This window comes from Mercenaria mercenaria, chromosome 19 (assembly GCF_021730395.1).
Source record: "Mercenaria mercenaria strain notata chromosome 19, MADL_Memer_1, whole genome shotgun sequence".
NCBI classification, from domain to species: domain Eukaryota; kingdom Metazoa; phylum Mollusca; class Bivalvia; order Venerida; family Veneridae; genus Mercenaria; species Mercenaria mercenaria.
Window position 1 is genome coordinate 33,889,136 of NC_069379.1, and position 26,209 is coordinate 33,915,344.

Sequence of the window (26,209 nt, forward strand, 5' to 3'; positions counted from 1 at the left end):
CTGTATACAGTGGGTTGACTAGTACTCGTGTTTGTTTTATTTTCGCTACTATCCGTGATCAAAGCGGAATCTATATTCAGAACTTGAATCTGTGGCAAAATAAAAATGATGCGGATTTTACTCAATCTACTGTAGACTTGTGTGAAAAGTACATTTGAGCCGCGCCATGAGAAAACCAACATAGTGGCTTTGCGACCAGCATGGATTGAGACCAGCCTGCGCATCCGCGCAGTCTGGTCAGGATCCATGCTGTTCGCTTTTAAAGCCTTTTGCAATTAGAGAAACTGTTAGCGTAGAGCATGGATCCTGACCAGACTGCGCATATGTGCAGGCTGGTCTGGATCCATGCTGGTCGCAAATGCACTATGTTGGTTTTCTCATGGCGTGGCTCATTTATTGTTGTTATTGTATTTAAGTTTTTGCTGTCACTTTTATTATTAGAGAGTGTATGGTTAAAATTTTTGCCATCATCTTTATTAGAGAGTGTACGATTCGGTACAATGTCGCTACAGAGACACGCAACAACAACATTGCAGCTATTCAGAATACTCGTAGCTGTACTAGATACCTCGGGGATAAGATAGAGTTCCCGTATTGCAAGGAGGAAGAAATGTGCACTATGGAACGTGCCACACAAAACATTTACATTGGTATTAAATGCACAACGTGTGTTTGATGTTTGTAGGATGAAAGTTTGCAGTAATGCACATGCCTAGAAAATATTAGGCGAGTTTGAGAAAACATAATTATAGGTTGAGGCAGTGCCGAGCCTTGTATTTTTTTCATTGGTGATCCAGATAACTCTGAATTTATATATTAAAAACAATAACAAAATATTCACTTTGTTTCACATTCTGTTTAAAAATCAATTTTTTTGGCAATGCTTTGTAGGTATGCACCAGCTTTTCTGTAGGACATGCATTTCTAAAGAATTCACAACTTACATTTTTCAAAAAAGTTCTTGAAATAAAAGATGTTATAAACAGTTGATTAAAATCAATGAATTTGTGATAACTGCATTATGCAGCATCATATATGTATGACAATAAATAACAGAAGTGTTGTTACACTGTCAGCATTTCTGTGTATTGTACATAAATCATTTAACCTTTAGCCTGCTGGCTGCAAGTGATTATGCCTGTGCAACCAGTGCGGACCAAGATCGTCCTGCATGGACGTGCAAGCTGATCATAATTTGCACTGTTCACTTTTCAATAAGGAAATTTTCATTTAAGACCCCTTTTGAATAATAAGTGGTTCTGACTAAATTAAATGCGGACCAGTCCATTTTAGAAATTTAGCAAAGGAAAGCTCTAATTTGAGTATATCTATATGAGCATTGAAGCAGAATGTCTCGTTTTTGTCTGAACAATTAGTTCTTCTATGAAGTAATGTTTATTGCACAAGTGTGATAATTCTGATGTGCTTCTAGAGGATGAGGGTTAACCCATTTTATTTCCTTTTTCAGAGTTAAAGTTCTGTAAGGCTTTTTAACCTTTAGCCTGCTGGCAGCGAGTTATTCTGCCTTTTCGACCAGAGCAGACCAACATTAGCCTGCACATCTGTACAGGCTAATCATGGTCTGCACTGGTCGCTATATATTCAGTCAGTAAATTTTGTGTACACCCCTTTGAATAATAAATGGTATTGCCAAAATTGAATGATGGACCAGTCCATTTTAGAAATTCAGCAGGGTAAAGGTTAAGTTATGTAAAAAGCACATAAAGCAGCTTTCCAAATAGATGTTATGAATAATTACATGGTCAGAAAATCACTACTTTTAATATTACACATGAAGTTATACAGTAAGGGCCATTAAAGGGAGGTAATCATAAACGATGGATTTCATAATAATTTATACTATGCTAGTCAATATTCAAACTTTTTGCAAATATAGGAGAAAACAATTATAGAAAATAGAATTTAACAAGAAATAGACGTATTTATTTTCATAACAAAAACTGTGGCAGCCACATTATAAAAAGGGCACTATGAGTCTTTAATTTTGTGTCTCCAAATATAAAGGTAACTTTTAATTCCAGCACTGTTTTTGATCTAATAAAGAGCTTATACTATTTGTACATGAGCATACATACATTCATTGAAAAAAGTTAGCGTCGCAAAAATACTGGTTAAAAATTCTTGGAAAATAAACATAAAGAAAATGGCTATATAAAGAGGATATTATATGAATGGATTTTCATATCGAATTTATTGAGCAAGTTGAATAAAGTAATAAATATGTGAGGCTCTGCCGAGCATTTTCTAATTTTTATTCGGTGTGTTAAATAAATTCAATGTGGAAAGACACAAATGTTATATTCATTTTATCACATGTAAGCTTTTCCTGCTGAAACATCAAAATTTCGTCTTTCATTACCTGTTATAGACCAAGTCAATTCGACCAGTGTGTCCTATAAGTAAAAGGACATCAACATCAAAGCTTTATTACACTAGTGTAATACCAAATTTATGTTATGGCTTTATTCCACTCCCATGATGTCAGACATGTGATGAAATTATTTTTTCAAATGTCAGCAACATTTATGTCTCTGTATAAATGATATTGACTGTCTGACGTAACCAAAATTTCCCATTGACTGCAGCGATATTTTTGTCACTTTAGGAAAAGGTTTGGTGCCGACTGCATTGGGAAGAATCGCGGCTTAGGCCTGTACTTATTATAAAATTGCAAGCAAGCATGCAATCATTATTATCTGTAAAGTTAAAAGTTCTTTTGCATGTACAAGTCAGTAAAAACCACTAGACAATTTGACCAGTTTTTTCCCCCTTTTTGGGGGAATTTTTTGCTTAGAAATTGGGGAAAATTGTCATTTTTTGTATTAGGAAATGGTCCTTTTACCAGTACTTTATAAAGAAGGAAAAAATCGCTGGACTGTCTAATATAACCAGAATGACTTGTTTAGATATGCAGGATCTGCAGCGTTACAGACATGCACACCAGTGCTACGACATCACCATGAGAAGAGCAGCAGCACTTCTTCAGTGGTTTGATAATGTATGTTATTCACAGAGTGTAGTTGTATTTCATTTTTCAGCATACGGGATACAGTTTTGCATTGTTTTGTCATTCACAGCATCCAGCTGCCTTTTTTTCAGCATACGGGATACAGTTTTGCATTGTTTGGTCATTCACAGTGTGCAGCTGCATTTTTTTTCAGCATACGGGAAATGGTTTTGCATTGTCTGGTCATTCACAGCATCCAGCTGCCTTTTTTTCAGCATACGGGAAACAGTTCTGCATTATTTGGTCATTCACAGCATCCAGCTGCCCTTTTTTCAGCATACGGGAAACGGTTTTGCATTGTTTGGTCTTTCACAGCATCCAGCTGCCTTTTTTTCAGCATACGGGATACAGTTTTGCATTGTTTGGTCATTCATAGTGTGCAGCTGCATTTTTTTTTTCAGCATACAGGATATTTTGCATTGTCATTACTGGTTCTAGTGTATGTTTCAGCCCCTACATGTTCCAAAGCCACTTTTTGCATATGTGTGTACAGTTTAGTATCTACTTTTATTACTTAATTTGAAAATTAGGAGTGAAATGTATCTGATAATTTTTACAGTGAAAAATATCAAATATGTTCTTCACCTGTAAGTTACTTAAAAATGAGCAAAAAATCACTAAAACATGAAATAAAAAGAAAATGTGTTTGTTGTTAGACGTAAGATGAAATACCTTTTACTTATGAACAACATATCTTAATTGATTCTAGTGTTCACTCTGTGAAAGATATTTTGATCTGAAACAAAAAATTAATTACTGTACAATCCTTTATTAATTGTGAAAGAATTTTAACAATTAGAGCACAGCCATAGCGATGGTATTCACATATAATTTAAATTAACTAAAAAAAAAGTTGTGTTTTTTTATAGGGGAAATATGAGGGGATGGAGTGGGGGTGGGAGCATTAATAAGGGAATATGCAGTATAATTATGTCTTTTTTTATTACTCTGAAACTCTCATTCAACTCTGCAAAGAAGATTTTTGTTTTTAATTCATCGAAACCATTTCTCATATGGTTTACACCATTTTAAGTCAACTTTAAATATTTCAGACTTTACAAACATATGGCTGAGACATAACTTGAGTTGTTTATTCTGAATGCCCTGAAGAGGGAATGGTTTTATTCATTTCATTATACCCCCACAAACGAAGTTGGAAGGGGTATATAGGAGTGAGCTTGTCAGTCAGTCTGTTGGTTTTCATGGTTTCCGGACAATAACTTATGAAAGGCTTGACAGATTTGAATAATTTTTGGTACACAGGTGTAACATCATAAAATACAGGTAAAGTTCAACTTTGGCTACAAACCACCATTTTTTTTACATAGTTATGGCCCCTTTCCAACTTAAACTTCGCAATACTTCTGTGACAAGGCTGTATGTGGGGTATTATTTGTCACTCCTGTGACAGTTCTAGTTATTTCTGTGCACAATATGCAGTGTTTGAATGTTTTCTGGTTGGCTTTTAGACATGGTTCTCCCAGATAGACATAAAGTTGCATTTACTTGCTATGATGTAACACGAAAAAGGGCAACTGCACTCTTACAGTGGTTCGATAATGTAAGTAATCACTTTAGCCAGATTATACAGGTGATACTAATGTTTCCATTGCACTATTTATGATTATGTAGATATGGCAGATCCTGGTAGGCATAAACATGCCTTGCAATGCTATGATGTCACATATAGAAGGGCAGCGGCACTTTTGCAATGGTTTGATAACGTAAGTAATTACTTTTAACCAGATGGCTGTGCTATCCCATACACGGTAGACCAGTGTGCACTCCCAGCTATGTATGTATACACCAAACCCACTAGCTCTAAACATTTTTCCAAATATAGTCGATTTTTAGATACTTGAATAACCTATTTTTCAGGACAAAATATTCAAATGACAGGAGTATTCAAATATTAGAATACTAAATTTTCAACTTTTTTTTTCTTAGTAACGACTGTAGAAACTTGTGTCTAATTTGGATCTGTAGGACCATTCCTGTATTGTAATTGAGAGTATATACAGGTATAGATGGTTTTCCAACTTCAGAACGAGTTTATTTACAATTTGTTTTGCCGTTTTGGCAAAGGGAAACTTTTCTTGAAAACTATGTTTTTAAACAAAAAACATAATATGAATTATATAGATAAAATGTTTGAACTAAAAATGAAAATTAAAAGTTATTATTGTTACGCTATCAATGAAGGATCAAGTATCAAGTCTACACAAGGAGAAACAATCCCCATAACTCTTATTTGAATTTTGACAGAGTTATGTCTATTTTTAACTTAGATTTTTTTTGTTAAAGTTTTATAAAGTTTTTTCTGGCAAAACTCTAATTTAGAGTCAAGCACTGAGAAAAGTGGAGCACGCTGTCTTATTGACAGCTCTTGTTAATTTCAGTCTAACTTTGAACAACAAAACTGAAACCAGGCTCATTGGCAATAATGACAATTATTACTGGACACCTTTTTTATGACCAGTTGGAATGAAATAGCTCATGCCAAATATTTATTTCTAAAACGCAAATCAAATGGAATTACATTTCTTTTGAGATCTGTTCCATGTGTTGTCTGATCGATTGTTGTGCATAACTCTTTGTAAACTCAGACAGTTACTCTCTGCCACGGAGGTAAATTTGTTCATTTTTAGCTCATCTGATTTTTTGAAAAAAAATGATGAGTTATTGTCATCACTTGAGCGGTTGTCGGCATCGGCGTCGGCGTTGCCTGGTTAAGTTTTATGTTTAGGTCAGCTTTTCTCCTAAACTATCAAAGCTATTGCTTTGAAACTTGGAATACTTGTTCACCATCATAAGCTGACCCTGTATAGCAAGAAACATAACTCCATCTTGCTTTTTGCAAGATTTATGGCCCCTTTTGTACTTAGAAAATATCAGATTTCTTGGTTAAGTTTTATGTTTAGGTCAACTTTTCTCCTTAACTATCAAAGCTATTGCTTTGAAACTTGGAATACTTGTTCACCATCTTTAAGCAGACCCTGTACATCAAGAAAACATAACTCCATCTTGCTTTTTGCAAGATTTATTGCCCCTTTTGGACTTAGAAAATCAGTTTTCTTGGTTAAGTTTTATGTTTAGGTCAGCTTTTATCCTAAACTTTTCAAAGCTATTGCTTTAAAACTTGCAACACTTGTTCACCATCATAAGTTGACCCTGTACAGCAAGAAACATAACTCCATCCTACTTTTTGCAAGATTATGGCCCCTTTTGGACTTAGAAAATATCAGATTTCTTGGTTAAGTTTTATGTTTAGGTCAACTTTTTCTCTTAAACTATCTAAGCTATTGCTTTGAAACTTGCAACACTTGTTCACCATCATAAGCTGACCCTGTACAGCAAGCAACATAACTCCATCCTGCTTTTTGCAATAATTATTGCCCCTTTTGGACTTAGAAAATCATTTTCTTGGTTGAGTATTATGTTTAAGTCAACTTTTCTCATAAACTATCAAAGCTATTGCTTTAAAACTTGCAACAGTTTTTCACCATCATAAGTGGACACTGTACATCAAGAAACATAACTCTATTCTGCTTTTTGCAAGAATGATGGCCCTTTTTAGACTAGAAAATCATGGGTAGGACAATATTTCTATTACACAAAAAAAATCAGATGAGCGTCAGCACCCGCAAGGCGGTGCTCTTGTTCTTCTTGTTTTTATACGCCCGTTTGAAAAACGGGACGTATTATGGAAACGCCCCTGGCGGGCGGGCGGCGTCCACAGACTTTGTCCGGAGCATATCTTCTTCATGCATGGAGGGATTTTGATGAAACTTGGCACAGTTGTTCACCATCATGAGATGGAGTGTCATGCGCAAGAACCAGGCCCCTAGGTCTAAGGTCAAGGTCACACTTAGAGGTCAAAGGATACAAGAATGAAAACTTTGTCTGGAGCATTTCTTCTTCATGCATGGAGGGATTTTGATATAACTTGGCAAAAATGTTCACCACCACGAGATGGAGTGTGTTGCGCAAGGACCAGGTCCCTAGGTCTAAGGTCAAGGTCACACTTAGAGGCCAAAGGTCAGATACAAGAATGACTTTGTTCGAAGCATATCTTCTTCATGCGTGGAGGGATTTTGATGTAACTTGGCACTATTGTACACCATCATGAGACGAAGTGTCATGCGCAGATCCCTTCTTTAGAATTACTTCCCTTTGTTGTTACTATAAATAGCTTATATTGTAACTTTTTCATTACTAGTCGTAGGGAAAAATCGAGACCACTTTTCTGTAGTACAACATGCATGTTACATCCAGTTCTGAAGTGTATTTTGACCTATCTCTACCTTGTAAGGATTTTTATGTGGACTTACAATTTTTTGGGGGGGATTTTTTTATTATTATTTTTTTTTTTTTTTTTTAAGATTAACTTCCCTTAGTTGTTACTATAAATACCGTAACTTATATTGTAGCTTTTTTATAATTGACCATAGGGAAAAACCAAGAACATTTTTTGTGGTACAGCATAGATGCTACTTTCAAATTTTTGGTGTATTTTAAGGTATCTCTATCTGGTAAGGAGTTTTTATGTGGATTTAGAAAAACAAAAGAATTACAATAATTTCTACCACAAAAACAAAATTCCATTTGCAAATACAGGTGCTAGTGTAAAGAAATTTGCTGTGATGGGCGTATATTGTGACATTCTGGCACTCTTGTTCAGTTCTGTTTTCCTCCTTAGATTGAAACTGTAGTTAAGTACTTTACTAGGAAAGATAGAACAATAATCTTTAGCCTGCTGGTGGCAAGTGATTCTGCCTTTGCTACCAGTGCAGACCAAGATCAGCCTGCACATCCGTGCAGTCTGATCATGGTCTGCACTGGTCGCTATTCAGTCAGTAAATTTTCAGTGAACACCCCTTTGAATAATAAGTGGTACTGCTCAAATTGAATGATGGACCAGTCCATTTCAGAAATTCAGCAGGGTAAAGGTTAAACATATATAAACTCTTTTGAATTGCCCATCCCCACATAATCCTTGATTTTGACAAATGCTAACATTCAAAATATCTATAATATGATACAAGTTTATAAGAAGTTCAATGTTTAACAGGTAATACAAAAATGGAACTATTCAGATAGATAAAATGTTTTATAGGTAATACAAGGAGCTATTTAGGCTAGTAAATGTTTTATAGGTAATACAAGGAGTTATTTAGGCTAGTAAATGTTTTATAGGTAATACAAGAAGATATTTAGGCTAGTAAATGTTTTATAGGTAATACAAGGAGCTATTTAGGCTAGTAAATGTTTTATAGGTAATACAAGCAACCTTTTCAGAATGACAAATTAATACATGAAATTTTGAAGATTAGTAAATATTTTATAAGTGATTTCAGATAAAATGTTTTGCTAGGTAAGGCATGGATCTTTTCAGATAATGTTTTTACTGGGGATCTTTTCAGATAATTTTTTACTGGGTAATAAAAGGAACTATTTAGGTCAGTAAATTTTCTATAGGTAATACAGAGAACTTTTCAGATAAAATGCTTTACAACGTAATACAAGGATCTTTTCAGATAAAATTATTTACTGGGTAATACAAGGAACTATTTAGGACAGTAAAATACTGAAAACTTTTCAGGTAAAATATTTTACAAGGTAATAAAATAAACTATTTAGGTCAGTATAATTATAAAGGTAATGCAGGGAACTTTTCGGATAAAATGCTTTACCAAAATAATACAAGGAACTATTTAGGTCAGTAATATATACAAAGGACTTTTCAGGTAAAATATTTTACGAGGTAATACAAGGAACTTTCCAGGTAGGTATATTTTTATAAGTAATCTAGGAACTTTTCAGACTTGTAAAATATCTTGAAAGTATTACAAGGAACTAGATAGACGTTTAAACAGGTAATACATTTAGGATCTAATTAAATTTTGATAAATGTTTTACTGATAAAAACAAGAAACTATTTCAATTTTAATAAATGTTGTTATTTAGTACAAGGAAAATATGTTCATCCAATATCAATTGTTTTACCAATTCATAAATGTTTTTAGGTATTCTAGGAATTCTTCCATTTTGATAATGTTTTAATAAGTCTTAACAGGCATTTTTTTTTCCATTTCCGTACATTGTTTTATAGTTAATACAAGGAACTATGCAGACTGATAAATGTTTTATTTGTAATGCAAGAAACTATTCCCATTTTGATAAATGTTATATAAGTCTTGCTAGGATTTTTTTTCCATTTCCTTACATATGTTATAGGTAATAAAAGGAACTATGCAGACTTATAAATGTTTCATTGTTAATGCGAGAATACTATTTCCATTTTGACAAATGTTTTATAGATAATACAGAATACTATTTCCATTTTGACAAATGTTTTATAGGTATTACAGATACTATTCATTTTGAATAATGTTTTTATAGGTAATACAGAAAAAACTATTTCCATTTTGATAAGATTTTTTATTTCAGAATGTCGTTTTCCATTTGGACAAATGTTTTTTAGGTAATACAAATATATTTCCGTTTCCTTTTGACAAACTGTTTTTATAAGGTAATACAAAATACTATTTCCATTTTGATAAATGTTTTATAGGTAATACAGAATACTATTTCCATTTTGATAAATGTTTTATAGGTAATACAGAATACTATTCAGACAGATTTGAAAAAGGTGACAGAAGAAGCAAGGAAAGTTGAAAAGGAATTACGAGCAGAAAGAATAAAGCTTATCCGAGACAAAGTAGCAGAGAGTGGCGGTGATGTGAAAGGGCTTACAGATGCAGGTATTGAATAATTTATATTTTTGCATAATTGTTTGTTAGGTAAGGTTGCTTTTAATGAAGTGTCATTAATGAAAATTTATAAATGCAAACTTTCAAGATTTTTAAATACCGGTACATTTCTTCAAAACAAGATTAGAGTGAAGAGAATTTGAAAGGCTTGGAAACACTAAAATTTATTCGCATTCCATTTTGCCCAAGGAAAACCTTAAACTGAATTTTCTGACTACCAGGAGGGTAACTTTGATTGTTATAGATACAAAAAAAAAAGAAGATATTTATGGCAAAAGATGTGTTGTTATTATTTTGAAATTAGTTGTTAAAGTTTCTTTTAAGTAAACAAATTTTCTATGACATTTTTTCTGTTTTAAACAATAGTTTGTTTTTGTCAAATATTGTTCATTCTATGATGTATCAATATAAATAATGATAATGGTGAAAATGGTTTATTTATGGCAGAGATGATGCCAGGTAGGGTGACCACTTTTTCTATTGAATATCCATGAGTTACTTACCTTCCCGTGTTACTATTTATAGCTTGCTTCACACTTGTTAGTGTAGGTCTTCAGCAACTGTACTGAATATTGCTGTCTTTTTAGCTCACCTGTCACAAAGTGACAAGGTGAGCTTTTGTGTACGCGAGTGTCGTTCGTTCCGTCGTACCGTTCCGTGCGTCGTGCGTCCGTGGTCATGTGCGTACAGTAAACTTTTGCTTGGACCACTCTAAGAGGTCACATTTTTCATGGGATCTTTATGAAAGATTGGTCAGAATGTTCATTTGATGATATCTAGGTCAAGTTCGTAACTGGGTCACGTGCCTTCAAAAACTGGTTCAAGTAGGTCTAAAAATAGAAAAACCTTGTGACCTCTCTAGAGTGCCATATATACACAAGATCTTCTGACAATTGCGTCAGAATGTTCATCTGATGATATCTAGGTCAAGTTCGAAACCTGGGTCACGTGGTGTGTCAAAAATAGGTCAGTAGGTCTAAAAATAGAAAACTGGTGACCTCTTAGAGGCAAATTTTTCATGAGATTCTTCATGAATATTGGTCAGAATGTTCAACTTGATGATATCTAGGTCAAGTTCGAAACTGGGTCACGTGGGGTCAAAAACTAGGTCAGTGGTCTAAAAATAGAAAAACCTTGGACCTCTCTAGAGGCCTAAATTTTTCATGAGATCTTCATGAATATTGGTCAGAATGTTCACCTTGATGTATCTAGGTAAGTTCGAACGGGTCACGTGGGGTCAAAAACTGGTCATTAGGTCTAAAAAGTAAACCTTGTGACCTCTCTGAGGCATATTTTGATGGATCTTCATGAAAATTGTTCAGAATGTTCACTCGATGATACTAGGTCAAAGTTCGAAAAAACTGGGTCACGTGGGGTTATAAAACTAGGTCAGTAGATCTAAAAATAGAAAAACCTTGTGACCTCTCTAGAGGCCATATTTTTCATGAAGATCTTCATGATATTGGTCAGAATGTTCATCTTGATGATATTAGGTCAGTTCGAAACTGGGTCATGGGGTTAAAAACTAGGTCGGTAGGTCTAAAAATAGAAAAACCTTGTGACTCTCTAGAGGTCATATTTTTCATGGATCTTCATGAATATTGGTCAGAATGTTCACCTTGTATGAATTTAGGTCAAGTTTGAACAACTGGGTCATGTGGGATTAAAAACTAGGTCAGTAGGTTAAAAATAGAAAAAAACTTGTGACCTCTCTAAGGCCATATTTTTCAATGGTCTTCATGATAAATTGGTCAGAATGTTCACCTTGGATATCTAGGTCAAGTTCGAAACTGGGTCAACGTGCAGTTAAAAATAGGTCAGAGGTCTAAAAATAGAGAAAACCTTGTGAACTCTCTAGAGGCCATATTTTTCATGAGATCTTCATGGAATTGGTCAGAATGTTCACCTTGATGATATCTAGGTCAAGTTCGAAACTGGGTCATCATGGGGTTAAAAACTAGGTCAAGTTAGTCTAAAAATAGAAAAACCTTGTGACCTCTCTAGAGGTCTTTTTTTCATGAGATCTTCATGAATGTTGGTCGATGTTCACCTGATGTATCTAGGTCAAGTTTTGAAACTGGTCATGTGGGATTAAAAGACTAGGTCATGTATGTCTAAAATAGATAAAAACCTTGTGAACCTCTCTAGAGGCCATATTCTCATGGTATCTTCATGAAATTGGTCAGAATTTCATCTTGATGATATCTAGGTCAAGTTCGAAACTGGGTCACGTGCAGTCAATAAATGGTCAGTAGGTCTAAAAATAGATAAAACTTTGATGACTCTCTAGAGATCATTATTTTCAATGGTTCTTCAGATAAAATTGGTCAGATTGTTTACCTTGATTGATATCTTGTTAATTTTGAAAATGGGTCACGTGGGAGGTTAAAAACTAGGTCAGTAGATCTAAAAATAGATAAAAACTATGTTGACTCTCTAGAGGCCATATTTTTCATGAGTATCTTCATGAATTTTGGTCAGAATGTTCACCTTGATGATATACTAGTTCAGGTTTCGAAAACCGGGCACGTGGGGTCAAAAACTAGGTCAGTAGATCTAAAAATAGAAAACCTTGTGACTCTCTAGAGGCCATATTTTTCATGAGATTTCTTGGATGTTGGTCAGAATGTTCACCTTGATATATCTAGGTCAGGTTCCTAAACGGGTCACGTGGGGTCAAAAACTAGGTAGTAGGTCAAAAAATAGAAAAACGTTGTGATCCTCTTCAGAGGCATAATTTCTCAATGGATCTTCTGAAAATTGTTGAGAATGTTCAGTTTGATGATATCTAGTCAGGTTCGTAACTGGGTCATGTGCAGTTCAAAAACGGTCAGTTAGATCGAAAAATAGAAAACTTGTGACCAGTCTAGTGGCCATATTTTTCAATGGATTTTCATTGAAAAATGGTCAGAATTTTTTATCTTGATGATATCTAGGTCATGTGCTCAAAAACTAGGTCACTATTTCAAATAATAGAAATAACGACGTCATACTCAGTTCAACACTGAGTCATGTGGGGATAGGTGAGCGATTCAGGACCATCATGGTCCTCTTGTTTTAAAGGTCATCTTTGAATGATATTCTAACACGATCCGATTCATTTTCCTATTAAACAAAGAAGGCTGAAAACATTGAATTGTTATACAACAAATCACTGTTCTGACGTCACAGTTATTACGTCATAGCGTCAAACGGCATAGCGGCGCGCTGGAAAAGAAACCAAATGAAAACGGGCAAATATTTAATGAATGTCGTCAATGATGTACTTAAAAGTCCTTGGTAACGTGTTAGAATCGAAATAATATATCTCATTTAGTGATTTGCTCTTGAATAAATCATTGTTTGTCGTTCAGATGTGTATTATTATATCACTCGGGCTGCGCCCTCGTGATATAATTCCTTCGCATCTGATCTCCAAACAATGATTTATTCAACGACAAATCACTGGATTAGATATATTATTTCTTAAATAATACATTTTGAAATTATTTCTCAAAGGTTCTATAATTTTTAGCTCATCTGATTTTTTGAAAAAAAATGATGAGTTATTGTCTTCATCTTGACGGTTGTCGGCGTCCGGATCGGCGTCGTCAGTTCTGCGTCGGCGTTGCTGGTTAAGTTTTATGTTAGGTCAGCTTTTTCTCTAAATACTATCAAAGCTTTTGCTTTGAAACTTGGAATACTTGTTCTCCATCATAGCTGACCTGTATAGCAAGAAACATAACTCCATCTTGCTTTTTGCAAGATTTATGGCCCCTTTTGTACTTAGAAAATATCAGATTTTTGGATTAAGTTTATTGTTAGGTCAGACTTTTCTACCTAACTATCAAAAGCTATTGCTTTGAACTTGGAATACTTGTTCCAATATAAGCTGACCTGTATAGCAAGAAACATAAACTCCATCTTGCTTTTTGGCAAGATTATGGCCCTTTGGTATTGAAAAATCAGATTTCTTGGGTTAAGTTTTATGTTTAGGTCAACTTTTCTCCTAAACTATCAAGCTATTGCTTTGAAACTTGGAATACTTGTTAACCATCATAAGCAGACACTGTACATCAAGAACATAACTCCATCTTGCCTTATTGCTGTAAGTATTGCCCCTTTTGGACTTAGAAAATCAGTTTATCTTGGTTCAGTTTTATGTTTAGAGTCAGTTTTATCCTAAACTATCAAAGTATTGCTTTAAAATTGCAACATTGTTCACCATCATAGGCTGACCTCTAACAGCAAGAAACACTAACTCCATTCTGATTTTTGCAATGATTTATGGCCATTTTGGACTTGAAATATATCAGATTATTCTGGTTAAGTTTTATGTTGTAGGTAAACTTTTTCTCTTTAAACTATCAAGCTCAATTGCTTTGATAATTGCAACACTTGTTCACCTATCATTAACTGACCTGTACAGCAAGCAAATAATCCATACTGCTTTTTGCAATAATTATTGCCCCTTTTGGAGCTTAAAAAATTCATTTTCTTGGTTGAATTTATGTTGTAAGTCAACTTTTCTCATAAACTATCAGCTATTGCTTTAAAAACTTGCAACAGTTTTTCACCATCATAAGTGGACACTTGTACATCAAGAAACATAACTCTATCCTGCTTTTTGCAAGAATGATGGCCCTTTTTAGACTTAGAAAATCATGGGTTAGGGACAATATTTCTATTTAACAAACAAAAATACAGATGAGCGTCAGCAACGCAAGGCGTGACTTTGTGATGAAAGTGTTTATACAAGTTTCTTCCCAAGATAATTTTACTTGGACCTTGTTGAACTTTTGGATTACATCTTTAAACATGGAAATGAAAATTTCAGTTAAATGATTTTCTTCTCAATTTGACTAGACAAACATACATGTATAATGGATTACAAAAGTTGTACTTAGTGGCCTTGTTTTACTATAGTTAAGTCAAAACTTTGTTCGCTCGAACTTGACGGAACTGGAAAAATTTGTTCAAGTTATCAGTAGTTCGAACCATAGAACAATATACATTATACAGAGACTTTGCAGGGACCTGAAGATAAGTTCCAGCAAAGGGCTGTGCATGAATTATCTGAGTTCGAGCAAAGGAAATCTGACTGTATTGAAATTAATGTACAGCATTGTTCAGAAATGTTACTTGAACATTTTTCATTTTTCATTTTTAAATTAACTATGGATAGTTGTAATTTAACATAATACATGTAGTTGCAAGTACACTAGACTTTATATATGCCATAAAATCATTTAATTTCGTGGGCATGAAAATCTGTGGTTTTCACCAAAACAGCTATTTCATGGAGATATGAAATTGTATACTTCAACTTTTGAACATAAATGAAATGGTAGTTTAGCCTGTTAGTTGGGATTTAATCAGTATCATGCTGGACACCATTGATTCTGCCTTTGCGACCAGTGAGATCTTGATCAGTCTGCACATCAGTGCAGTCTGATCAAGATCTGCACTGTTTGCCATTCAGTCAGTATTACTTTGGTAAGCACCCCTTTTAACAGTTAATGGTACTGTCCAAAATGAAAGATGGACAAGTTCATTATAGAAATTTAGCCTGTTAGTTGGGATTTAATTTCAAGGATCACCTCAACCAGAAATCCATGTCTCCCCATGGATATTAATGATTTTACAGTTGTATAGATATAGTGCTGGAAGTATAACCATTATTAACTACCCACAGTGATTAATTCTATTCAGTAGCTTTTGTATATTGTTAAAGTCTTTTTATAGTAACCAGTCCCTGTGCTTCAAATGCTTTGTGCAGTCAATTTATATTATTGATTTCTTTTTGACATGGTAGTGGAAGCCAAAAAAAGTAAGATAAAATTGCTTGATTTTTTATGCCCGCAAAGGTGGGCATATTAAAATCGCACTGTCCATCCGTGCATCCATGTAAATTCTCTTCTGGGCTGTAACTCTACCATCCATAAAGGGATTTTGAAATAACTTGGCCTAAATGTTCTCCATAATGAGACAACATGTCGTGTGCAAGATCCTAATGTCAAGGTCACACTTAGAGGTTAAAGGTTAACATGGTCTGTTTCTTGTCCCATCCATAACTCTGCCACTGATGAAGGGATTTTGAAATTACTTGGCATAAATGCTCAGGGGCTATTTAAATGGGGGCATAAAAGTTTTCACAACAGAACTGACATAATGTGATATTTGAAGAACAGTGACTTAGTCAATAATCGTTGTATTACCATTGCATTTGTGCTTGTTATATTTACTATAACTTTAGTTACTGTATTTGATTACTACTGTAAAGTCATTAATATTTGTGATGAACTAAGTTTTGTGAATTTTGCTGTTGAGTCAATCTACGAAATCAAATACCGACAAACAATTAAAATTCCAATTCCTTTTATGTTAGAAATTTAAAACCCACATTTGTTTTAAGGGACTTTCATAGCCCAGCGGTTAAGGTCACTGACTTTAAATCACTTGGCTGTCACAGATGTGGTCTTGAGCTTCACTTGGGGCGTTAAATTCCTCTTGTGAGGAAGCCATTTAGCTGGCTTACGGAAGGTTGGTAGTTCTACCAAGATATCCACCAATGATAATGCATGGAGGAGCACTTGGGGTCTTCCTCAACCATCAAAGCTGGAAAGTCACCATATGACCTATAATTATGTCGGTACCATGTAAAACCAAGCAAAAAAAAATCAAAATCACAAATTTTTTACCCACAAAATTCAATGATTTTACATCTGCTTTTAAATGATAATACCTGTAGTATTATTTATTCACTTTTGTTACTCTGCATGATGCATGCTCGTCTTTCCGAATCTTTTCTAACAATTTCCAGGTCTAAAGGGCTTGACAGGTAATATCTTTGCACTTGGATTGTTTCTGACTAATGTATTTTAACATACAGATTAACTGGTAAATTAATTCTGGGCAGGGAAAACAAAATGTATTTGTGATGTAAAATGTTTAAATCAGCTTAAGATGAACTTTTCCAGAATATGATACTTTCACGCTTTTCACAAATTTAGTGCGAGTTTTTTTGACGCAGAAATTCTATATAAGTTATGCACTTCTTAAGCTAAATAGAATGATGATTGAAATATTTATGTGAAAATGATGTGTAAGATGTATTTATGTCATAAAGAAACTGTCTCGATGAATAAAAGATTGCATGGTTAGGTGTATTTATGTCGTAAAGAAACTGTCTCAGTGAATATAAGATTGCATGGTTAGGTGTATTTATGTCATAAAGAAACTGTCTCGATGAATATAAGATTGCATGGTTAGGTGTATTTATGTCATAAAGAAACTGTCTCGATGAATATAAGATTGCATGGTTAGGTGTATTTATGTCATAAAGAAACTGTCTCAGTGAATATAAGATTGCATGGTTAGGTGTATTTATGTCATAAAGAAACTGTCTCGATGAATATAAGATTGCATGGTTAGATGTATTTATGTCATAAAGAAACTGTCTCGAAGAATATAAGATTGCATGATTTATTCTCCGATTCAAACAGTTTGCTTCACCAAGGATAACAATACAATTCTATATTCGCCGAGAAATTTTAACAAGTTCACTTGTTTTGGCTGAACGTTTTAACAATCTCACAGTTGCAAATAGTTATGACACTCAGCAATATCTGTTTGATTATGTAATCTTGTTGGGCAATTTGGTATTCTTTGGATGAAAATGTAAATCGGCATGAACAATAATAAAATCAAGGGCTGAACGTGAAACCGTTTTACTGTATGTAAATAAAGAACAAGATACAATAGTTTCAGACTCATCCTTCACATGTCTTTCCATAAAAAAAAGATAGAATGCTGAATCTCGTACAAAGAACATAATATAAATATTTCCGACTGTCATTGCATCTGATAATTTAACATAACTGTTTGACACTTTAAAGGGAATTCCGATAGTTTTTTATGCGCATCTTTCTGCGCAGCCGAAACTTTCTATGGAAAACCGAATTGAAGTCAAAATTTGTTGAAACATGTTACAGACAGCCTTAAATATGAGGAATCTTGAATGAAATACCATTTTTGATACGTTTTATCAGTAATCAAATGTTGATACTGGTTTATGTTGTATTGACAAGTATCATGCCTGACAGGTATCTTGCTATTTTTTTTTGGTTGTGTTTTCACATCGCATTTTAGTACAAAGACAGTGTTGTTCATATAATGTAAGATAATTGACTTAGTACTGATAAGACATTATCACCTTTCAGATTATTTAGTATTCAATTATAGAAAGAATTAAGAATTTTCAAAACATTTTTTAACTTCTAGCAGACATACATGTAATCAGTTTGGCCAGTTTAGCGTCATTTTCCGTCCGAACAGATGTTGTATTCTAGCGGTCTTATAATAAAAATTAGCCTGGTGACCCATACATTTTTAGCCATTTTTATGCTCACAATACAATTATCTATACATAAGAAAAACAGGAAAAAATTCTATGAAAGAGTTTTTTCAAAATTTAAAAAAATATTCTTCACTATGGGCATTTTTCACTGAAAAAAGTTCACAAAAGTAAATATGAAACAATATTTTTTTTTTCATTTGTACCCATTATTGTAAGGATAGAGTATTACAAATATGACTATGATATCAAATAAGTATATAATAAAATCTGTAAAAAGAAAAAAACTTATTGTGCTGTCTTGATGTATATTTTGGTTGGTATTTACAAAAAAGCAAAAAATTATGAAAATGTTGAAAAATCGCTAGCAGTTTCAGCAACAGTGGGTGTGTTGAAAACAATTTTTCACAAAAACAAGCCTGGTGACCTATTGTTTTTATTTGTTCATTGTTTTCAGCACAAATTTTCCTATCATATATGTGAATTAAAAAAAATTCTATGAAAGGAAAAAAACTATAGGAATTCTCTTTAACATAATAAAATTGCCATTGTTATATTCCCTTATTAATGCCTACCCCCCCCCCCCCCCCCTTTAAGGGAGGGCGTTATTAAAGCTTTAATTTGTTTTTAACATTTTTTAACTTAGTAAAATTTAATGTAAACTATAAATCTAAGTTTTCATGAATGAATTTTAACAATTATAGACTACCACAGTGCTGGTATTCACTTATGGCCAATTTATTTCTCTCTTTTTTTTCCTTTTTTTTTTCTTTTTATGCCCCCGAAGGGAGGCATATAGTTTTTGAACCGTCTGTCGGTCTGTCAGTCAGTCTGTCTGTCGGTCTGTCAGTCTGTCCGCAATTTTCGTGTCCGGTCCATATCTTTGTCATCGATGGATGGATTTTCAAATAACTTGGCATGAATGTGTACCACAGTAAGATGACGTGTCGCGTGCAAGACCCAGGTCCGTAGCTCAAAGGTCAAGGTCACACTTAGACGTTAAAGGATAGTGCATTGATGGGCGTGTCCGGTCCATATCTTTGTCATCCATGGATGGATTTTCAAATAACTTGGCATGAATGTGTACCACAGTAAGACGACGTGTCGCGCGCAAGACCCAGGTCTGTAGCTCAAAGGTCAAGGTCACACTTAGACGTTAAAGGATAGTGCATTGATGGGCGTGTCCGGTCCATATCTTTGTCATCCATGGATGGATTTTCAAATAACTTGGCATGAATGTGTACCACAGTAAGACGACGTGTCGCATGCAAGACCCAGGTCCGTAGCTCAAAGGTCAAGGTCACACTTAGACGTTAAAGGTCATTTTTCATGATAGTGCATTGATGGGCGTGTCCTGTCCATATCTTTGTCATTCATGCATGGATTTTAAAATAACTACGCATGAATGTGTGACACAGTAAGACGACGTGTCGCGTGCAAGACCCAGCTCCGTAGGTCAAAGGTCCTAAACTCTTAACATCGGCCATAACTATTCATTCAAAGTGCCATCGGGGGCATGTGTCATCCTATGGAGACAGCTCTTGTTTTTTTTGAAAATGGGTTTTTAAAGGGCTGTTTATTAAGGAAGGGAATTAATTGGGGAATATACAGCACATTATATCTCAAACAATGAAGACATTTGTTAAATTTTTACCTTAGATGGGTTTTCCAAAGCTGGTTTGTATAGATAAATAATTTTACACAACTGCACATGTTTCTACAAGAGGTTGTGGTTACACTATTGGCTTATAGCAAAAATCAGAAGATTTTGAAATAATTATGTATGTTTATCAAAAACAAAGAAATTGTTAATTTTAACAAGATAGATAATTTTTAAGGATAGCTTTTGGGTATAGACTTCATAGAATATGAGAATTTGATTAAAAGAATTCAGCAAAGAAGAAAATGAAATTGATTCTGATTTTTACTGTTATTAAGATTGTCAGTATTCTAAGGTTTTCAGTGACTGTACCAAATTTGGGTAAGAAAAGGGAGGTAATTTTTGATAAAATCATTTTATCTGATAATTATTATATAAGAAATAAGACCTTTTGTGAAATTAAGATTTCAGACTTCAGTTCTGTAACTTGCACCTCACAGAATGAGATGTAGAATTCTTTAATGTAAGAAAACAGTCTCGGAGGCTGCTGGTTTATGAAAAAATCTGCAGTTCTATCCAAGGGGATGCCAATGCCTTAAAATAATTCCTAGAGTGGCACCTTGGGTCCTTTTCTTTAAAGCTGAAATATAGGTGCAATTTAAAATCCACACACACAACAGTGGCGGTAAAATTATAGGAAAATCTTAAAATGTTATTTGTAAATTTACTGATATCAATGTAGGGAAGATTTTGGTGACCACTTTTCAATGTTTCGATGCACAGCATTTATTCATTCAATTACACAGATTTCTAGTAAGAAATGTTTCAGCACCTGAGCACTGAGACATTTGGTTTTCCTGGGAAGTGTTATGCTGATGTGTGAAAGATTGACTTGCAGATATTTTTTGATGACTTATTTCTGAAAAAAAAAAAAAAAAAATACAGTACTGCAAGAAGTGGTGGAAGAAATTGTTATCTTGTAATTAGTAGGAAACCATTGCTAGGCCATATACAGTCGAACTTCATTCGCTCGAATTCAACGGGACAAGCAAAATTTGTTCAAGTTATCAATTGTTCGAGCCATCAAACAAAATACGTTATAGGAATTTTGCGTGGACCTGACGACGAATTCGAGCGAAGTGTGGTGTATGAATTATCCGAGTTCGAGCTAATGAGGTTTGACTGTAGTTATCATTTTGCTTGTAAATATTACTATAGGGGAACTGTTGGTTAAAATATTACATTCCATTTTCAATGTGTTTTGAAATATTAAATTTTGAGTAATTTGTAAGGTTATAAGTAATGGAATTAGGTTCTTGAAAATAATGCGAGTAGTCTCTCAATTGCTGGACTTTTTGAGCTTGACAAAGAATAGGTAGAGCTATTGGACTCACCTGTGCCTCGGTGTCCGCGTTCGTGTCCATGTCCCGATTTGGTTAAGTTCTTGTAAGAAAGCTGGTATCTCAGTAACCGCTTGAGGGAATGGATTGAAACTTAACACACTTGTTCACTGTGATAAACTGACTTACATTGCACAGGTTCCATAACTCTATTTTGCTTTTTTTACAAAATTATGCCCCTTTTTCGACTTCATATTCATGCAATTGACAAGGCTGTTGAATAGTTGAGAGTTGCTGTCCTCTGACAGCTCTTGTTTATTTTGCTGGGATTTGTGTTCATGGCAGTGGAATGGGAAATGCGTGAGGAACACTGGCATTATTTAACTTTATTTCATATTTCGGCTCGATATCGTTTACATGTAAATGTAATAAAAGACTTATTCTAACTGTTTATCAAATTGTAGTTTTAACAATATAAAATTATAAATTGTGGTAGAATCTTTGTTTTAAGTAACACCAAAAGTGAATTGTAACTACCCAAATGACCATTTTCAGCAGTTAGATTTTGAGTAAATTTTTTTTTTAATTTGTCCGGAATACTGGTACCCGAATCGTTAAAGCTTCTGTAACATTTGACTTTATTTAAGCTAAATGACCCGTAATATCAATTGGCAATTTCCACACTTTTATGTATTCTCCATTTGTGATCTAGGCATTCTCCAGTTTTTATGAAAAATAATTTTCTGTCAGGGATGAAGAATGCTGAAATCCAATATGGGGGATTCATAATTGCACGGAAATGGTTGATTGTCATTAGGCCTAAAAAAAAATGGTTTCCGGAATCCCAGCCTACCCTAAAAATTGCAGCAGCCCAAAGTGTTTTTATGGTGTTGGAAAAAAATCAATATGTTCGCTATTTTTTGTACTTTCCGCTTTGTGTTGCTCTTCATCGTAAAAAAAATCCACAAAAAAATATTTTCCTACCTACCTACCCTATTTTTAGCTCACCTGTCACATAGTGACAAGGTGAGCTTTTGTGATCACCCTTCGTCCGTCGTCAGTCCGTCCGTGCGTCAACAATTTCTTGTCTGCACGATAGTGGTTTCATTTATGATTTTATTTTAATCAAACTTGCACACAACTTGTATCACCATAAGATCTTGGTTCCTTTCTTGAACTGGCCAGATTCCATAATGGGTTCCAGAGTTATGGTCCCTGAAAGGGCCAGAATTAGCTATTTTGACCTTGTCTGCAAAATAGCAGCTTCATTTATGATTTTATTTTAACCAAACTTGCACACAACTTGTATCACCCTAAGATCTCGGTTCCTTTCTTGAACTGGCGAGATTCCATTATGGTTCCAGAGTGATGGCCCCTGAAAGGGCCAGAATTAGCTATTTTGACCTTGTCTGCACAATAGCAGCTTCATTTATGATTTGAATTTAATCAAACTTGCACAAAACTTGTGTCACCATAAGATCTCGGTTCCTTTCTTGAACCAGCCAGATCCCTTAATGGGTTCCAGAGTTACGCCGCTGAAAGGGCCAGAATTAGCTAATTTGACCTTGTCTGCACAATAGCAGCTTCATTTATGATTTGATTGTAACCAAACTTGCACACAACTTGTATCACCACAAGATCTTGCTTCCTTTCTTCAACTGGCCAGATTCCATCATGGGTTCCAGAGTTATGGCCCCTTAAAGGTCCAAAATTGGCTTTTTTGGCTTTTGCAGCCATATAGAGACTTCATTTATGGTTTTATTTGATACAAACTTCCAAAATATCTTCAACAACAATAAATCTTGGATTCCATGACAAATCAGATCCAATCATAGGTTCCAGAGTTATTTTATATCTGATTACCTCCCCTGATTGGAATCAAAATGGATTTATATCAGTAAGTACTTACAGGACTTATTTGAAATTTCATTATTGTTATTAGTTGGACTGAGACAATCAGGATAGATAACTATGGACTGATTTTATGTCAAATTACCTCCCTTTATTTCAAATTAAAATTGTTATATCTCCATAACTAACGAAGATACTGATCTGAAATTTCATTTATGTCAACAGATTTATTTGGCAGATCCTTCTTTTGTCCACTTACAATATTTATTTTTTTTAATTGCTTCCCTTTTACATTACTATAAATAGCTTATTTTTAGTAACTTTTTTATTATTGGCCGTAGGGAAAACACGAGACCAGTTTTCTGTGGTACAACATGGATGGTACCTCCAATTTTTAGGTGTATTTTAACATAACTATACCTTGTAAGATTTTTTTTTCTTTTTGGTTAAATTTCTTCCCTTTGTTGTTCCTGTCCTTTGGACTTAGATATTTTTTCTGAGGACCTTCTTGTCCTCAAGTGCAATGATAACAGGTGAGCGATATAGGGCCATCATGGCCCTCTTGTTTGGGAGATGTTACCGGAAACAAACAATATTTTTTTAGGCCTTACGGGTCCATTACCTTTTTGGAATTTTATAAATCTCATTTTTAGCTCGACTATTCATAGAATAGTAGAGCTATTGGACTCGCCCATGCGTCGGCGTCCGCGTCCGCGTCCCGATTTGGTTAAGTTTTTGTATGTAAGCTGGTATCTCAGCAACCACTTGTGGGAATGGATTGAAACTTCACACACTTATTCACTGTGATAAACTGACTTACATTGCACAGGTTCCATAACTCTGTTTTGCTTTTTTACAAAATTATGCCCCTTTTTTGACTTAGAAATTTTTGGTTAAGGTTTTGTATGTAAGCTGGTATCTCAGTAACCACTTGTGGGAATGGATTGAAACTTCACACACTTATTTACTGTGATAAACTGACTTACATTGCACAGGTTCCATAACTCTATTTTGCTTTTTTACAAAATTATGCCCCTTTTTCAACTTAGAATTTTTTGGTTAAGGTTTTGTATGTAAGCTGGTATCTCAGTACTTACTAATGGGAATGGATTGAAACTTCACACACTTGTTCACTGTCATGATCTGACATGCCCAAAGCAGGTCCCATAACTTTATTTTGCTTTTTTACAAAATTATGCCCCTTTTTCAACATAGAAAGTTTTGGTTAAGTTTTTGTATGTAAGCTGGTATCTCAGTATCCACTAATGGGAAAGGATTGAAACTTCACACACTAGTTCACTGTCATGAGCTGATAAGCCCTATGCAGGTTCCATAACCCTATTTTACTTTTTTACTAAATTATGCCCCTTTTTTGACTTTCTTATTCATTCAAGCGACAAGGCTGTTAAATAGTCGAGCGTTGCTGTCCTCTGACAGCTCTTGTTTTTACTTTGAGCTGCGTGTCATTAAGACTTGTGACTATTTTTAGATCAGACCAAGTTGTCGGACGAGGACATGGATATGAAGGGTATTGGAATTACACGCCCGGCACCTGTCGGTGATGACCATAACATTCCAGATGCACAACAGGTAAAAAAAAACATACCATTATAATTCCTTAATAATTATTAATTATATTATTTCCTGCACATCCGTGCAGTCTGATCAAGATCTGCACTGTGCGCCATTCATTTAGTATCTTTTAGGTAAGCGCACCTTTTAAAAGTCAATGGTACTGTCCAAACTGAAAGTTCATTAAAGAAATTTAGCAGGGTAATGGCTAACATAGATATTGAATTAACTGCATCACATTTGTTTCTGAAAACATTTTGTATTTTCTATCTTTTTATAGCATGAAATGCACCCACCCGCACCAACGCCGCTACCTCTGGCAGAGCTTGCACCTCAGCCATGTGAACAAGATTTGTTTGGTAAGAAAGACATAATTTTCCTGAATGCATAAATAAATACTTTATATTCCCTTATTAACACCCTGGGGCCTTACATTTTGTGAATGTGTGTCAATAGGGTGTAGGCCTTGAAATTTGTGGGGTTTTTTTTACTTCTCTTTTTTTACAGTAAATACAGACTATAAATCCAAATTTGTATGGATGAAATTAACATTTATAGCACTTCCATAGTCCTGGTATTCACTTATTAATAAATCAACTTAAAAAGAATAATTGTTTTATGAAAATATGGCTGTTGGGGTGGGGGCGGGGGGTGAGTTTATTAGGAGGAAAGTGTTAATAAGGGAATACATGGTGTACCTGATTTATAGACCAAAAATCGGGTATTTATGTCTCTGGTGTGAAGTAGGGGAGACATTGATTTTTTGCTTTAAGTCAGTGTGTCTGTCCGTCAAAGTTTTCCATGCAACTCCACTGACACCACTAAAATGATATACACCAAACTTCACAAGAGTGATCATTGCCAAGCGTAGATGGGCATATCTTCGAAACTTTTCTGTTTGATGAGTTTCAGCAGAGTTATGGCCCTTGATTCATCTTATTTTATGATGTATTGGCCACTAATCTTACATTATTACACGGATTTCCACCAAACCTCGCAGGAGTGATCAGTGCCAAGCCTCATTTAACATATTATCGGAATGTTCCACTTAAGTGATTTTCAGTGGAGTTATGGCCCTTGATTTATTTATTTCGTCTTGTCAGTGCAGTCATTAACCTTATTAGAACTGGTATAATGTTAGTTCATGTATTGTAAATGCATTTCACAAAACATGGTTTTGTCTGAACAAAACTATAGCTATTACTAAAGACAACAGTCTCCTACACTGTAGTCTCCCCTTACAAAAGAGACCTCTGCTGTCACAACATTTTATCAAGACATTGATAAATCTTCTTTTTTCAATATTTGATATTAGTTATTGAATTGTTCTAAGTATATTTTAATAATCTATTAAAGATCTATGGCTGATGTGGGTGATGAAAAGAAAAAAATAAAGTCGAAATAATGAAAAACAATATTTGAATTTCTTTTCAATGGTCATATGAATTTCATGGTCATAAGATATTTATGAAGTAATGCTAGGGGAGATAATTCCTGTGGGAATATAGCCCTAACACTGCTGCTGGTATTAATAGGGGAGATAATTGCTGTGGGAATACAGCCCTAACACTACTGCTGGTATTAATAGGGGAGATAATTGCTGTGGGAATTCAGCCCTAACACTACTGCTGGTATTAATAGGGGAGATAATTGCTGTGGGAATTCAGCCCTAACACTACTGCTGGTATTAATAGGGGAGATAATTGCTGT

At 34.5% G+C, this 26,209-nt stretch overlaps 1 protein-coding gene across 12 annotated transcripts in view; it reads left to right on the plus strand.

Moving 5' to 3' along the window:
- The window catches only part of LOC123542084 (uncharacterized), a 53,114-nt gene that overhangs the window by 26,184 nt on the left and 721 nt on the right, over positions 1-26,209 (plus strand). For 4 of the 12 annotated variants that reach the window (XM_053531125.1, XM_045327726.2, XM_045327729.2 and 1 more), the window contains exons 7-14: positions 481-650; positions 2,928-3,019; positions 9,645-9,792; positions 10,249-10,260; positions 16,604-16,621; positions 19,796-19,813; positions 24,417-24,517; positions 24,780-24,858. In XM_053531125.1, coding sequence (XP_053387100.1) covers positions 481-650; positions 2,928-3,019; positions 9,645-9,792; positions 10,249-10,260; positions 16,604-16,621; positions 19,796-19,813; positions 24,417-24,517; positions 24,780-24,858 — 638 coding nt within the window. Of the gene's footprint in view, positions 1-480; positions 651-2,927; positions 3,020-4,497; positions 4,590-4,660; positions 4,753-9,644; positions 9,793-10,248; positions 10,261-16,603; positions 16,622-19,795; positions 19,814-24,416; positions 24,518-24,779; positions 24,859-26,209 lie in introns of all 12 variants that reach the window. The other 8 variants (XM_053531126.1, XM_053531124.1, XM_053531122.1 and 5 more) reach the window with 7 other exon arrangements.